Consider the following 15,830-nt stretch of genomic DNA (forward strand, 5'->3'; position numbering starts at 1 on the left):
TATTTTTTATTTTTTTGAGTGTGAATCTGCCAACTCTATCCAATTTCCTTACATTTATCATATTATTTACTATGGCCACCCCAAAAAAAAAAAAAACTTTAGAAAACCCACCTCAAAGAATCAGTTTGGATATCATAATTATTTACATTTATCTTAATTATTTACTATTACCGCTTAAAACTGCAGAGTCCTTAAACTTTTAAACGTAATTAATTTGATTTTCCTGTAGATTTTCATCTGACATCTACAATGTTGGTCATTCGGAAGAGTTAATGTTTCACCCTAAAATCAATTTCAATAAGAGATTAACCTAATTTGTTGTAAGCTCACACAAAGTTTCTTTATTTTCTAACCCGTTAAGCTTCATACATGAACTAATTAACCTTTGTAACACGAAAAAATTATTAAAAAACAATTGACAATAAAGAGTGGCTCAGCTCTTCATAAGTTCTTAAATGGTTTCTTAATTTACAGATGGAGAACAACACTTCACGCCATAACACTACTGTTGCGAAGGTGAAATAAATATCCGTGAAAAAAATTGACATGAGATAAAACAAAATATTATGTAGTGAAAAAGTTATTGGGCATAAGCACATGTGTAGTTATAAAAATGTACTAAATTGTTGGTTTATTTTTAGACAAGTTTCAAGTGCGAAAACATTGTCAACTGGGACAGACCGACTCTTCCTTTACCATGACCATCCATCTCGTCCTTCTTTTTCAACCAAACAATAACATGTTCCTGCACATTTGGCGGGGCAAAGACTCACTCTTCCTCAAACACATATAAATAGATCCATCTTTCAACCCACTCGTAGGCACCTCTTTCTTTCTTTGTCTGAACTTCGCTCCTCTATCTGTAATAAAATCTCAAAATGTATTTACAAAAGTTCAATGCACCCGTTGTTTACCTCCTGCTATCTTTCCTTTTCGTTTTCTTTTCGTCATCGTCTGCATATAACATCACGGACGTTCTCAGCAAGTACCCTGATTTCAGCATCTTCAACGACTACCTCACCAAAACCGAAGTTTGCAACCAGATCAATGAACATAGAATTATGACCGTCCTAGCTGTCAACAATGCTGCCATGTCCTCTTTAGCAGGAAAATCAATGGACGTGATCAACAAGGTGATACGCATCCACGTGTTTCTGGAATCCTATACCCTCAACAAGTTCAAGAGCTTGCCTACATCGCAGACCACCCAAGTGACCACACTGTTCGAATCTCCTGACCAACAACGTTACTTGAACATCACAAATGGGGACTCTGTCTCAATTGTTTCCGCTGCCGGTTCTGAAAAAGTGGAGGTAGTTCGGGACATTTCTCCTGATGACATTTATAGGATATCAGTGGTGCAAGTTAGCAATCTAATTTTGCCTTCAAGCTTAAGTAGTTCACCGTCTCCATCAGCACCTTCACCAACTCCAACACCTTCTCCATCATCACCTTCTCCAACCCCGTCGCCTTCTCCATCAACACCTTCTTCATTGCCTTCTCCATCAACACCTTCTTCATCACCTTCTCCAACCCCGTCACCTTCTCCATCAACACCTTCTTCATCACCTTCTCCATCAACTACTTCTCCATCCCCTTCATCATCCATGTTTAACATCACCCAAATTCTAAACAAGTACCCAGAATTCAGTATATTCAACGACTACCTAACCCGAACACAAGTTTGTGACCAGATCAATGAACGCAGAACCCTTACGATCCTCGTGCCCAATAATGAAGCCATGTACTCTTTAGTAGGACAACCAATGGACATGATCAGAAAGGTGCTAAGCACCCAGGTTGTACTGGACTACTATACCATCTCGAAGTTCCACAACTTGCCTGTTTCGCAGTCCACTCGAATAATCACACTGCTTGAAGCTTCTGATAAACCAAGTGGCCAACAGGGTTTCGTGAATGTCACAAATGGAGACACAATCTCGATTGTTTCAGCTGCTGGTTCTGACCAGGCAGCAATAGTTCGAGATATTGCTTCTGATGAAAATTATTATATATCGGTGGTGCAAATTAGCAAGGTAATAATGCCCTCAGGCTTTATTTCACCATCTTCATCACCTTCTCCATCAGTATCTTCACCTTCTCCGTCAGTACCTTCACCTTCTTCGTCCTCTCCTCCTTCATCACCTACTTCATCAACTCTCAATATTACCAAAATTCTAAATGACTATCCAGATTTCAGCCAATTCAATAGCTACCTGACCGACACCCAAGTTTGTGACCAGATCAATGTGCACACATCCATCACAGTCTTTGTGGTCAACAACGCTGCCATGTCCTATTTAGTTGGAAAATCAAACGAGGTTAAGAAAAGGTTATTAAGCCTCCACGTTGTTATGGACTACTATACCTTTGATAAGTTTAAAAGCTTCCCTAACTCCCAAACCACTCAATTGACAACATTGCTCCAAGATACTTTCCAATCGATTGGCTTTGAAGGTTTGTTGAATGCCACAAATGGGGACACGGTCTCGATTGTTTCTGCTGCTGGTTCTGAGAAAGCAAAGGTTGTTAAAGATATATTTATGGAGAACTTGAAACTATCAGTCGTGCAATTAAGCAATCTAATTGTTCCTGTAGACTCAAATAGTTCACCTTCTCCGTCAGTACCATCTCCATCTCTTTCTCCGCCAGCAGCATCTTCATCTCATTTATCTCCTTCTCCATCAACCTCAGCACCATCTCCTTCCCCTCCTCCTTCACCACCATCAGGTCCTTTTGACATCACCAAAATTCTAAGCAACAACCCAGATTTTAGCCTCTTTAGCACCTACTTGACTCAAACCCAAGTTGCTAACCAAGTCAATGAACGCAAAACCATGACAGTCTTCGTGGTCAACAATGATGCCATGGCCTCTTTAGTCGACAAACCCATGGAGATCAAGAAAAAGGTATTAAGCCTACATGTTATCATGGACTACTACACCGTCCAAAGTTTCTACAATTTACCTGCTTCACAGACCATTCGAATAAAAACACTGCTCCAAGTTATTGACCGACCAAGTGGCCTACAAGGCTTGGTGAATGTTACAAATGGGGACACAATCACAATTGTTTCAACTGCTGGTTCTGACCAAGCAGTGGTTGTTCGAGATGTTGCTAATGATGAACGTTCCTACATATCAGTGGTGCAAATTAGCAATATAATACTCCCCTCAAGCTTTATAGCACCAACCCCTTCGCCTTCTTCAACCCCAGGTAAGGCACGATCTGCTGCACCAGTCCAGGCTCCATCTGGCAGCCCTGCACCTGAGGCACCAAAGCAAGGCGAAGCTCCACCACCATCAAATGCAACGTCACCCGACACACCAAAGCAAGGGGAAGCTCCACGAGCATCAAATGCAACAGCACCTGTGGAACCAAAGCAAGGGGAAACTCTACCAGCATCAAATGCAACAGCACCCGTGGAACCAAAGCAAGGGGAAACTCCACCAGCATCAAATGCAATGGCACCCGGCGCACCAAAGCAAGGGGAAACGCCACCATCTTCAAATGCAACAGCACCCAAGGCAACAAATCAAGGCGAAGCTCCATCAACAAATGCACCAGCATCCGACGTACCACCGAGTTTGGATGTTGCACCCAGCTCAGAAAGTACTTTACAGGGTACAACATCTGCTGCTCCTACCCCATCTGGGAGTCCTGCAAGGTTTTCCGTTGACTGTGCTTCATTTATAACTACAATTTTGGTAACTGTTTATTCTCTAACTTGCATTAGACTGACTTGAGTTGCAAGAAAAGTGTGGTTCATGATCTTAGAATAAGGAAGAAGAATCGCATGGTAAAGCAAGCAGGTGATTGAAATTTGTTCTTGGTAGACAAACGATACACATAAGCTGCGAAAAATGTGTGCATCTTTCAGTTGTATTGTGTAAATTAGTTTCTAGTGTTGGAGTTAGTCATTTTTGTAGTTGATTGTATCAATTTTGGCATTGTTTTGCAAGAAACAAAGCGCTTTAGCAATAAAATTTGTTCATTGCATTCCATTTTTCTTTGCAAACTTTTCAATGGTTCTGAATTCAGAGCTTGATTTTCTACTTTTCTTGATTTTCAATGGATTAACCCATTGTCGTTTGAGGAAATTGAAATCAATTTTGAAACTAAACCAACTTTTGGTTTTGGAAAACCCATTGTCATTGTGGGTCAGGTCACCAGAAGTTCCTGCTATGCTCTGTCATTGAGCAACCTATTAGTTCCCACCCTTCTATTTGTAACAAAGGCCACAAGAGGAGTCTAGGTTGATTGACTTACTATGGTCAGGAGCTTTTGCCGTCTGCAGTCATAAGTTTTTTTCCATTTACGGTCTCTTTGATATTGTTTTACACAATGATTTTTAATTATAAATTTGTTCTTTACAAAATTATAGTATTATTCGATAATGATATTTTGCGAAAGAAAATTAAAAGTACAAATATGTCTGGTACTTAAATTTAAAATGTAAAATTTTGGAGCTGTTTGATAACCATTTCATTTTCACTTTTCAACAAAATAAAATGAAAATTGAAAGCCATACTTGAAAAAACTATAAAAAGTTGCAGCTGTTTATAACAATTTGTTTTCAATTTTGAAAAATAAAATAAAATAGAAAACTGAAAATGGAAAGCCTAAATTTGAAAACTTAAAAAACGTCGCAACTGTTTAATAACCATTTCATTTGGCTAAAAACTCGTTTTGTAACTGTACAATCAGTTTTTAGGGTTTCCAAAATTTGGCTTTCAATTTTGAAAAATAAAAACCAAAATTAAAGTAGTTACTAAAAGAGTTTTCTTTTCAATTAAATGAAAACTGAAAATTTAAAATTAAAAAAATAAATCGGGCCTCGTTCTGTTAATGAACATTGCCGTAGAACTGATTGGTCTAACTAGAAACATGCAATCTTATTCAAACTTGATTCTTTAGCAAAACGAAATGCAAAGTTTTTTGGCCTGCAGTTTTAACACCAAATGTGAAGCTAGTTGGCTACAAATCGGTTTTCATAAGGAAGCATAGTGAGAAGAATGAAGCAATGCAACCTCATTGCGCAAGACTTCTTTAAATTCTCTGGGATTGATTGCGAGGAGACCTATTCCCCGTAGTGGACATCATAACATGCTGCTACCTTATCAGTTTAGTAGTTTTTGAAAAATTGAATATGCAACTTATGGAGGTGGTAACCACTTCTCTCTATGGGTAAATTATCAAAAGCTTATTCAAAGTCACTACCAAAGTCAAATTTTTAGAAGCTTGTTTGAAAAATTGGTATGTGTAAATTATCTGAATTGCAACGTTTGTAGTTCTCAGGATGAGTTTTGTTAAACTCAGTGAAAGTATGTCTTGAAATATATTCATTTGACCTTAATATACCTTTTTTTTCGATCAGAATCATTTTATCCCATTGGGATTGTGTTGCCTAATGAGATTTTGATGATGCACCCATTCTATGTTGGTCATACCTTTTTGTGCTTCCTACTTATCCTGAAGATGTTAAGTGTTGACATATTGCATTGACTCAATTTTCTTCTTAGATTATGGGTTTTGTCACATCTTGGGTTTTACCATAACCAGATTTTGTGAGACTTACTCTTATATGCGTTCCCTATTTGAGACTTACATTTGCTATATATGTCAACTAAATGAGACGACTTCATCAACTACTTCTAGATCATCCATGGAAATCTGATACACCGATTACTTGAGTAATACACACTCAAGTGGAAGTGTTGTAGTTCTAATTTAATTAGGAATGTGATTCTGTTGTTCATGATAGACATTGTTTAAGATTATCTTCTAGATGTTTCCTATAAACTTTCGCCTAACATATAGAGCAAGTAAGCTATGTGTACTATAAATAAAGGCACAAATGATGAAAAAGATCCTCACAAAAATTTCCCAACTCTCTGTTTTTCTCTCTCTCTCTCCATGTGCCGCACCCTCTCCTCTTCCCTCACTAAAATAGGCCAACAACAAGGATCATTTTTAAGAAGAGAAAAAACGTTTTTATTTTTATTTTTTTTAACTACCTACCATATTGAAATGCTAATAAATTTCCAACGAGAGTTGATTTAGTTGGTAAGGATCATTCTCTTTGTTAAACCAAGGTTCAAGTTCGAGTCCCGCTGCTTGCAATTCTCCTTGGTGAGCACTCTGTAAAAAACCAAAAAATAGGGCCAAGACCCCTCTGTAAGTCCTTCAAAAGGCTTGTGGTATGGACTGGCCCTGGGATGTGATAGCTTCCCTTCCACCTTGTTGCTGAAAAAAAATGCTGATAAATTATGCTATCTTTTTTTTTTTGACAAACTGTAAATAATCTTCACTACATTCATGTAAATTATAGAAAAGAGGAGTTTGAATCCGGGATGCAATGGGTTGTAGAAGAAAGCCTTATCTACTTGAGGCAATCCACTAGTTGCAAATTAATTAAACCACTTTTGTGTTCACGTATTGGCGTCTGTTAGTTGTTGACATAGCTGATATGATGCCCACTTCTACATGGTAATCAGACCATATGACCTACTCAATTTTAGTCTAACTCAAATCTCATTCCAATGAAAGCTAACTCAACATTTAAATCTTCACGATTTGCTTGTTTTATTATACGATGATGGCTATAGAAATATAAAATATCTTTGTGAATCTTTATAATCCTATAAAGATAGATTGCTATTACGAAGTCGTCAGCTTGTCCTTTTTTTATAAAGGAAAAATGGAACTTTGTATTAGAGCAAAATTTGGTGAGAATTAACTGGGTGTTGAATTGGCTGCATAGGCAATTAAAGTACGCCCATATGCTCAGTTATAATATTGAGTTGAATATACTTTATGATTCCAACAGTAATATGAACTATTGAAATACTTTTCCTAATACAATATATTTACATTATGTGGTGAAAGGAATAAATTGGTTTTAAACTTGTCATTCGTGTCATTTAATACTACGATCTAGTAGTATTTATTTTCTCTTGTAAGTGAGAGGTCTTAGGTTGAATTATTGTCAAAGGCGAATTTGAATCATATTATTACTAACTCATTGTGAGACTAAAAGCACTTCCACTCCTAAAAGCCCATTGGGCAATAGGCAATTCAATCTCTCCCAAGTGAACAGTAACTGCCCAATGCATCTCCATCCCTAAACTTCCACCCAAGTAAACAATAATTATCTTTAATGAATAGTAATAGCCCAAATGCATTTCCACCCCTAAACTAAATAGCCTAGGCTATTGGTATTTAAATATTATTATTATTATTATTATTTATAAAATAATAAATGATAATTTTATTTTTAATTTTGGATAATAATAAAATATTGGTTAAAAGTATTTTAAAATATTGAAATGTGATGTAAAGTGGAAAAACATGATTAGGTATTTATGGAAAAAAAATAATTTTTTGTATTTTTAATTCATTCTTATATTTTTTTGTATTTTCAACTAATTTTCTATAACTTTTTATTAAATTTTATAATTTTTTTTTTAATTTTGGTTGACGTTAATCTTACTTCACATGGCTTGGAGTTAGGGCAGTCGATTTTTGAATCAGCTCAACTGGGTCCCCCAAGAGCCCAATAGATGCAAATGGGGCTGGAGGAATTTTGGAATGGGGGAGCTGAATTAATCCACCATCCCTCCGAGACTTGAAAGGGGTGGAAGTGTTCTAAGTTCGTCCCGTCCCGCGTAGATAATATAAAAGTTAGACTCGTCATTCATAAGATTTGAACTTAATTAATTTCATTTTTAAATGTACAGAAATAATACTACTCAAACAATTTATTACCAACAACTAAAATTAACTGGTCCGCATGCTCCTCATGTAAAGTTTCGGAAAGGATCCGAGTCAGTATAAGTTATAACAAATGGAAGGAATTGAATCTGTTTCGAACCCAAAGGAACTGAGCCCAATGATCAAATGATCAAGGACATTGAAATTTGATCTAATGATTACAATTATTATAACTTTTAAAAAGACCTCAGTTCGTAATCGTTAAATCAAATTTCAATGGTTTGGATCATTTGATCTTTAAGCTCATATTTTTTGGGTCCGAAAGGAATCCGGTTCCCAAATGGAAAGAGTTTTTTTTATTAAAAAAACAATACAAGGAAACCGAAAGATTTTTTTTTTTTTTTCTGAGAATAGTATTGAATATACCAGATTACCCTTTACTTTGGACCGAAAGAGAAAAAAAGTAGGATAATATCGCAAAATCACCCAATAAAATATAAAGATTTCCCAACCCAACTGAAAAAATAATATATACGAGGGACGGAAGGAGGCATATAGTTACAAAATTGCTGAGCGACAGAGAAAGCGAGAGAGATGTCTTCCGGCGTCCGGGAGAGAGAGAGGGTGTTTGTGGAGCACTGTAAGGGCGCGAATGGCCTTGACAAGGTTGTTCTCAGAGAGGTTCGAGGCTCCTCCGCGGAGGTACCACCCACCACCGACCCTTCTCTTTCTCCGATCCTTTTTCATTTTCTTCAACGTTTTCTGATTCTGATTTTCCTCTTTTTATTGTCGCTGATTTATTTGTTTCTTGATTATTTCCTCTATCCTTTGCTTTGTCTAGGGAATGCTGGTGGATTCTGTCTATTAGAATTTCGAACCAAATTTTCAATTTAATTCATGTGAAATTGTATCCGGATTTTTTAATTTATTGGGTTTTGTTGGATATAGGATGAGCTTTGTCCGTATTGGTGGCATTACAATTTCCATGAACAATAACAGATAGAATCAGAAAGGAAGAATTGAATTTCAATTTTCAATCTAGTAATGTTTGATTTCAGTAGCCATTTTCTTGCGTTTGTGTAACTGTTTAGACATTTTGCTTAATTTTGATTAACTTCGGTTTCTTGAAAATTCTTATTAGTTCTGCGAGGTAATTGTTCGTTAGATGAGCAGTCGGTTGTTCTAATCTTCTTCTTTCCATGTGTATTATGCTTTTGAATACTCATTTTGTTATTTATATTTCAAGTACATCTTGGCACTAGTTGTGTGCTACTTTGAGTATGTGACATCGCACCCAAGTTATAGTGGGATGGAATTCCTACTGGGATTCATTGTGATGAAGAATGATGATCAGCCAGGTCAGAATAGGCTTCTGGGTTCAGTTTCTTGTGTCCTTAATAGCCAAATGATTTGAAACGTGTTGTGGTATTCAATTCAGGATAGGTTCTTTTTTTGGCAATAAAATGTGCTATTATTGATCTGTTAGTGGGTTATGGGATTTTGTTGAATGCCTCGTTAGTTTCTCTGCAGTGTACTCGGGTATACAAATACGTGAGACACCGCTTCTATTAGTAGTTTTCATCCGATAAATAACAAATGAAAAAGATGTACAGAAATAAAAAGGAAATCATGAGGGGTAAAAGGATAGTAGTCCAATTAATTTGAAGTTTTCTTGCTTAACAAGAGTGTGCATTACCAGTTACTTCTTTATCCTGTGATGTGCAGGTATTACAAATTTGTGTACCTTTTCAGGCCAAATAAAAGTTCTTGTGCCTTTTACTTATGTGTCCCTCTAACCCCTTCGTTATTTATACTCTTTATTTCAAATTTCCCACAGAAGACTATTTCCTGGGCCTCTGTTCTCTATTTGCGTTCCTATGCTAGTGCGTGAGCATGTGCAGGTTTTCACTGATTTGCTAATGTGCTGGAGGACATGTCAAATAGCACCAGTAATCTTATCTTGACAATGTTGCCTTGTGTAGTTTTATCATTTCATTATTTAGAAGAAAAAGTATTGTGTTTCCTTGACTAGATTGATGTAGTGCTGAATTTTTATTTATTGTATTCCTTATTCAATCTTATGTAATCTTCAAATATTGGGCTTTACCTTGAGTCTCTCTGGGTGCTCCCTCTCTGTTTTGTGCAACAGTTCTTGGGTTTGACAGAAAGATTACTGATAAACATTGTTTATACTTCTGAAACAGGTATATTTGTATGGGGGTCAAGTTACATCATGGAGAAATGAATATGGGGAAGATTTGCTTTTCGTTAGTAGCAAGGTATAAGATTTCAGTATGTTGCCCAGATTATCTTATGTCCTATGTAGGGTTGCAGTCATAAAGGTGCTTCATATTTGATGCTATCCTAACTCTCTAGGGTTGGATGTTAATGCCTTTATGGAGGTTTTAACTTGTAGTGGTTGAAAATTGTAACATTGTGATTATGACAGTACAGATTCTTTATTTTGTCTTTTGAATTCCTTTATCTCTTGCTTACTTTGATCTACGTCAAAATATCTTCTCAGGAAACAATAAGAAAAAGTAAACAATTAAAGTTGGATCAAATTCTAGGCCGGTGTTATATTCTCCTTATCTTTGAAAGTATACAGGTAGGAGGGAGTGGGAGTGATAAATGAATAAAGCCCATAACTCTGTAATTTGGTAAAGGTCATGGAGCATGCTATTATAGAGCAAACTATGTAGACTAATCATATTAAATCCTTTTGCTAATACAATTTTAGATATATTTTGATTGCATGCATATGTGCGAACTGAAAAAAAAAAGGAAGGCACATTTTTAAAATAAGAAAAAGCTACAGAAAATTGAAAGTTGGGTGGCTTTGGAAAATGCTACTTCCCATTCACCAATTATTTTTCTGTGACCTTTTATTTCCTTTCCCTTTTGTAAACTATAAATAAAGTCCATTTGTCACTATTTATATTTGAGGGAAGTAAATAATCAATGATGACACTTCAGACCTCCACCTCCTTCTCTGACAAATTGTTTCCTTCGTTGTCTCTTGCCTCTCTTTTTTCTGTAAAGCTCTAAGACAATGAGAAAAAATTGAAAAGGCTATGAGGGATGTGGAAAATGGTACTGATTTTGGAAAGACGTGAAGTATGGTGAAATTTTACATAGTCTTGCTGCAGTAGGAAGATGTGTTTTGTGTGGAGGCTTGCATAATAATCCTGTTGCAGCCGTATCAGGGTACTCCAGGCTTATTATGAGTAGAAAACAGAAAGACCTTTGTAGCTTTGAGAGGACATATAATTAAAAGAACCAAACTCAGATGATGGAAATTTGGAGAATGGATGTTGAGAATCATACAGATGTCTGCTATGTGTTATGTCAGTTCCACCACCCATGTCTAATATTGGGTTTCAGTAGGTAATGCTTACTGATCTAGCATAGCTGTGAGTTTTTTCCCACCTTTTCTAATATAAATTCTTGCTTTTTGCAGGCTACTTATAAGTCTCCTAAGGCTATCCGTGGCGGAATCCCAATATGTTTTCCTCAAGTAGGTGTCCTTCATCGATTATCTCTACTTTCATTCTTTGGTTACTTTTCCTTTCTATTTGTTTTGAACATAAATAGTGTTCATATGCAGTTTGGAAGTCATGGTTCTCTTGAACAACATGGATTTGCAAGGAATAGGCTTTGGAGTATTGATCACAATCCCCCGCCTTTCCCAACAAACAGCGGTAACAAGGCTTTCATTGATTTAATCCTCAAACCCTCTGAAGAGGATGCAAAGATCTGGCCTCATAGGTATTTTACTTAAAGTTGATAATTGCATGTTTATGTAAGCTGTAAGGTAGTGTGCCGTTTCTTCCTGGTGGATGGAACAGGCAATTGTCCGCTCTGTGCTCGTGTACACACACACACACACACAACCACATACAGATACACGTCATATATGGTTATGGCGCTATCTTGCACAACCAGTTAATTAAAATACTACTCTATAGTCTATGAAGTGTTAGATTTTAAATATGTCAACTCTTCTTATTCATATTTTTTATTGCTGGATACCTGTTTGGTTGAATTCTAATTATTCAGTGGATCTCTGTTTTGCATTGCTTGGTTATAATGATGTAATAGCAATTACTTGCAGATATGAATTTCGCCTTAGGGTAACTTTGGGACCAGGAGGGGATTTGATGTTGACTTCTCGCATCCGAAATACAAACACTGATGGAAAGTCGTTTACATTCACATTTGCCTATCACACCTATCTGGCTGTAACTGATATCAGGTTTAAAGATACAATTTCTTGCCGTTGTTTGAATTGTTTAAATCAAATAGTTTAGCGTTCCTGCATGGTTTTCTTTGACAAGAACTGGAAGGCATTGTAGACATATGCTATTATATTGCTCGCCGTCTTTGCTGTTGTTTAAGCATTATATAAGCCATATATATATTTTTAAATACCAGGTTGTAATTCCTGTCAGATTTCAGATTGTGAGAATGGAAGGGATAAATTGATATGTTAGGGTAACATTCATTCGATATGTTTAAGTTTTGATTTTTGATCTGTTAGAGTAACATCCATTTGTAAACATTGCAAGACATATTCTGGTAGCCGATTAATCTGAATATATTGTCTAATAATATTAAAGAATTTCAGGGGAAATTTATCACACATTTTTCTGTGTATGCAAGTATGAGTGCATATCATGTATGGGTTTATAACATTAGGAAGTCCCTGTTTTGAAATTTTGTAATGAGAAATAAACTACATCAGTCATGAGAAACCTTTCTCTTGAAATATGGCAGTAGACGTTTTGGAGGTCCATTGCTTACTGATGATTCAATGGAAAATTCCTGGTGTTTTCCCGACGGTGTTTATTCCATCTTCCTTTGAAAGTATTTGACCCTGTTTTCTTAATAAGTAGTAGAGCAGTAGATAGTTTAATTGACAGAATTTAGTAAAGTATTGTTCGAATTTGGATATTCCATAGATGAATTTCATAGTTGGCATCTCTACTCCGTGTGAGAGACCTGTTTAATGCATACCTATGATGAATCATGTCAGACATGGTAAACATCCCATTGGAGGCCTCTATGTGCGTCTAATCCATGGCTGGAAAGTTTTCCTTTCTATTGTTTGTGCATCAAAATAATCCATGGTACACAGTGTCTTGGGGGGTCTCTGCATCAAAACAATCCTTCTCTGCAAAGTGTTCCTTTGTGTTTGTGCATTGACTGTCATGTTGCTTTTATATAGTGAAGTGCGGGTAGAAGGACTGGAGACACGGGATTATCTGGATAACCTGAAGAATAGAGAGCGATTTACTGAGCAAGGGGATGCAATAACATTTGAGTCTGAGGTTAATGTTTGGAGGATTGATGTTTTCCACTGTTGTTTTGGTTCTTATTTATGTTTATTTGTTGCTAAATGATGTTTTTTATTGTCAAGGTGGACAAAGTTTATCTCAGCACGCCTACAAAAATTGCTATTCTGGACCATGAAAGGAAGAGAACATTTGTGTTACGGAAGGACGGGCTTCCAGATGCTGGTGAGTTTTGATCAGTCAATTTCTTTTGCTACAAAACTATTATGTCAAGGAATTCATCAAAGAAAATCTGCAGTTTTAGACATGCTTTTATGAGGTTTTTAGACTTTTAAAAGAATTGACAAGAAGCCATCTGTCTTATCCATGCTAGATATTAAGTCGATTGAGTAAATGTGGAAGGTCTGCGTGTTTCATTAAAGGGCTTATGGGCATACAAAACAAAAGTCATCTTTAGTGTTAATCAGATTGTCCTTTTCCGTTGCAGTTGTCTGGAATCCGTGGGATAAGAAAGCAAAGGCAATTACTGATTTGGGGGATGATGAGTACAAGCATATGCTGTGTGTCCAGGCTGCTTGTGTGGAAAAGCCTATTACTTTGAAACCTGGTGAAGAATGGAGAGGAAGGCAGGAACTGTCTGCTGTCCCTTCCAGTTACTGCAGTGGACAACTTGACCCACGGAAGGTACTGCTAGGCGGTTCATGATGAGCTATTTTGATACATCTATTGTACAGGTAATTACTGAAATAAAATATACCTTTTCTACCTCCATTATTGGTTTGAAGATCATCGTGCTAATAGATAGGACTGCACATGCATGGCGGGCATGTGTTTGCGCATGCTTTTTATGTAACTCTCGAGTCGTCCTAGATTTGATATGGAGAACTTCAAAACAATTACTACTAGACCTACCCAGTGTTTGTGTGTTCTGATAAAGTAGCGAGTTCTAAACTTTGTAGAAGACTTGTTCTTACTTAACCACCGGTTGTTTCATCAAAAATAAGAAAAATAACAAAGAAATCACCAGGTTACACAACCATAGACATTTTAGCCCCCGTGTTTAAACATGTAGCATTGATCATGACCTATAGTCATGCAATATATTTTCCGTTATCAGTTGGATTTCAGTTTCGCTAACCTTTTCAAAATAGGAATGTCTTTACAAAAATTAATAATTTTATTCAAGTATTTTGCTTATATTTTCTTTCTATTGTTTCCTTTTGCGACCAAGTGGTGATGACTATTATATAAAGGCATTGCAGGCACAATTTGCATTCGAGGTTTGGCATGATTTTTCGGTTGGATGGCAGATTCATTACAAAGCCGAATTTGTCCATAAGGAGTTTCATCGGATATTTGATTAATGCAAGAACACGAAGGCCAGTTAAAGAAAAGTTAGTTAATTATTTGTACATCTATAGGGACTCTCTACCAAAGAAACAAAGAGGAGAAAGCAGAAGGCATTTTCGCTCCCCCTTTGTTTTCTGGCCTTTCACAATACTCCTTTTAATCGAATTATAAACCGAGATGATTGTATTCTTTTCTGTCGATGAGTATTTTGTCCGCATTGAACGATGGTTCTTGTAATTCTCTTTATCTTTGGAAGCGTAACGTTACCGAACACTCGATGGATTGGTTCGTTTGCAAGATGTTGCACTGTGATTTTTAGTTTGTTTCACAGATGATATTTTATGCATTTTTTAACTTCCTTTTTAATTTCTTGGGGGAGAAGTTACTGTTTGGTAGCAGAATTTTGTTTTTTTTTCATTTGGAGTGGTTGCAATTGTGAAGATGAAGAATTATTTTTCTTTAATCTTTTCTTAACTCTCTTTTACCTAAACCCTAAACCCTAAACATTTGTCGCAATGCAAACAATTAAGGTGTAACTTGCGCACTGATCTCTAATTTGTTAAGGATTGAAAGTTTAATGATATTCATGGTGGAAAAATACTCTCCACGAAGTTGTTGCAACTAGTAATAGTGACGGTAACACTAAAGAGTCTTAAGGTTTGACAGGATAATGGATTTGGGATTGTGAAATTTTCTTTCACATGTTTGGTGTGTCCAAGATTGGAAATAAAATTTTACTGAGTTCACGGAAATTTGTAAATTAGGATCTACAGCCTGCGGACCGAGATGTCTAGAGTTGCGTTTTTTGGGCTTGTCGCTCACACAGAGCGACATGACCTAGGATTAGGGTTTGGTTTTTTTTTTTTTTTTAATTATTAGTCAATTTGGAGAATAGTGATTCTATTATTCTTACAGGGAGGTGATACTTATACAACAGCGGGCAATCAATCCCGGACAATAAGGGAAATAAATCTAATTACAATAATAACCCCTACAATCAGGAATCTTAAGTATACAAAAGTCAACAAAAACAACGCAAAATTGAAGTCTGAATGATTTTCAAGTCTCTCTTTCTATTTCCTTTTGAACTTTATTGTCGTCATTAGTAAAGATCACGGCCTCTAATTGGAGAGAGAGAGAGGACTAAAGATGAGGTCAGCTAATTATTAGGTTTTAGAAGTTTCAATATTTACAAAACTACTCGAAAATGTCTTTTACATTAACAAAAATGCCCCTGCTGTGTCTTGCGGCTATAGAGTTTGTAGATTTAGGGTTAAGAGGAAGGAGAGAGGATTTCCAACATACTAAATATTGAGTTTTAAGTAATAGTGAAGTCGTGTTAACAATTGAGTGAGAGAAAAGACGAGTAGGAGAAGATAGCTGATAGCTAGTATCTCTCAATCAAGCATCCGTAAATTAGCAATCTGAATCTCCTGAATCATATATAATGTAAGTTTAGGTTGGAAGTTCATG

The 15,830-nt window shown here is 36.3% G+C and overlaps 2 protein-coding genes across 3 annotated transcripts; both read left to right on the forward strand.

Annotated features, from left to right (window-relative positions):
- The first annotated feature begins 579 nt into the window (after positions 1–579).
- Positions 580–4,004, forward strand: LOC137708917 (uncharacterized). The gene has a single exon (XM_068448079.2). The coding sequence runs from the start codon at positions 879–881 to the stop codon at positions 3,744–3,746; it is 2,868 nt and encodes a 955-aa protein (XP_068304180.2). The 5' UTR covers positions 580–878; the 3' UTR covers positions 3,747–4,004.
- Positions 4,005–8,228: 4,224 nt separating this feature from the next.
- Positions 8,229–14,654, forward strand: LOC137707755 (putative glucose-6-phosphate 1-epimerase). 2 transcript variants are annotated; one of them, XM_068446669.2, is made up of 9 exons: positions 8,229–8,415; positions 9,918–9,992; positions 11,174–11,230; positions 11,321–11,481; positions 11,828–11,968; positions 12,941–13,043; positions 13,133–13,232; positions 13,495–13,741; positions 14,261–14,654. In XM_068446669.2, the coding sequence occupies exons 1-8, from the start codon at positions 8,308–8,310 to the stop codon at positions 13,710–13,712; spliced, it is 963 nt and encodes a 320-aa protein (XP_068302770.1). In that variant the 5' UTR covers positions 8,229–8,307; the 3' UTR covers positions 13,713–13,741; positions 14,261–14,654. The 2 variants fall into 2 exon arrangements, with proteins under 2 accessions (XP_068302770.1, XP_068302771.1); XM_068446670.2 differs by having other exon boundaries at positions 14,270–14,654.
- The last annotated feature ends 1,176 nt before the right edge of the window (positions 14,655–15,830 follow it).

This window comes from Pyrus communis, chromosome 17 (assembly GCF_041283825.1).
Source record: "Pyrus communis isolate YQ-2024b chromosome 17, ASM4128382v1, whole genome shotgun sequence".
NCBI lineage: Eukaryota > Viridiplantae > Streptophyta > Magnoliopsida > Rosales > Rosaceae > Pyrus > Pyrus communis.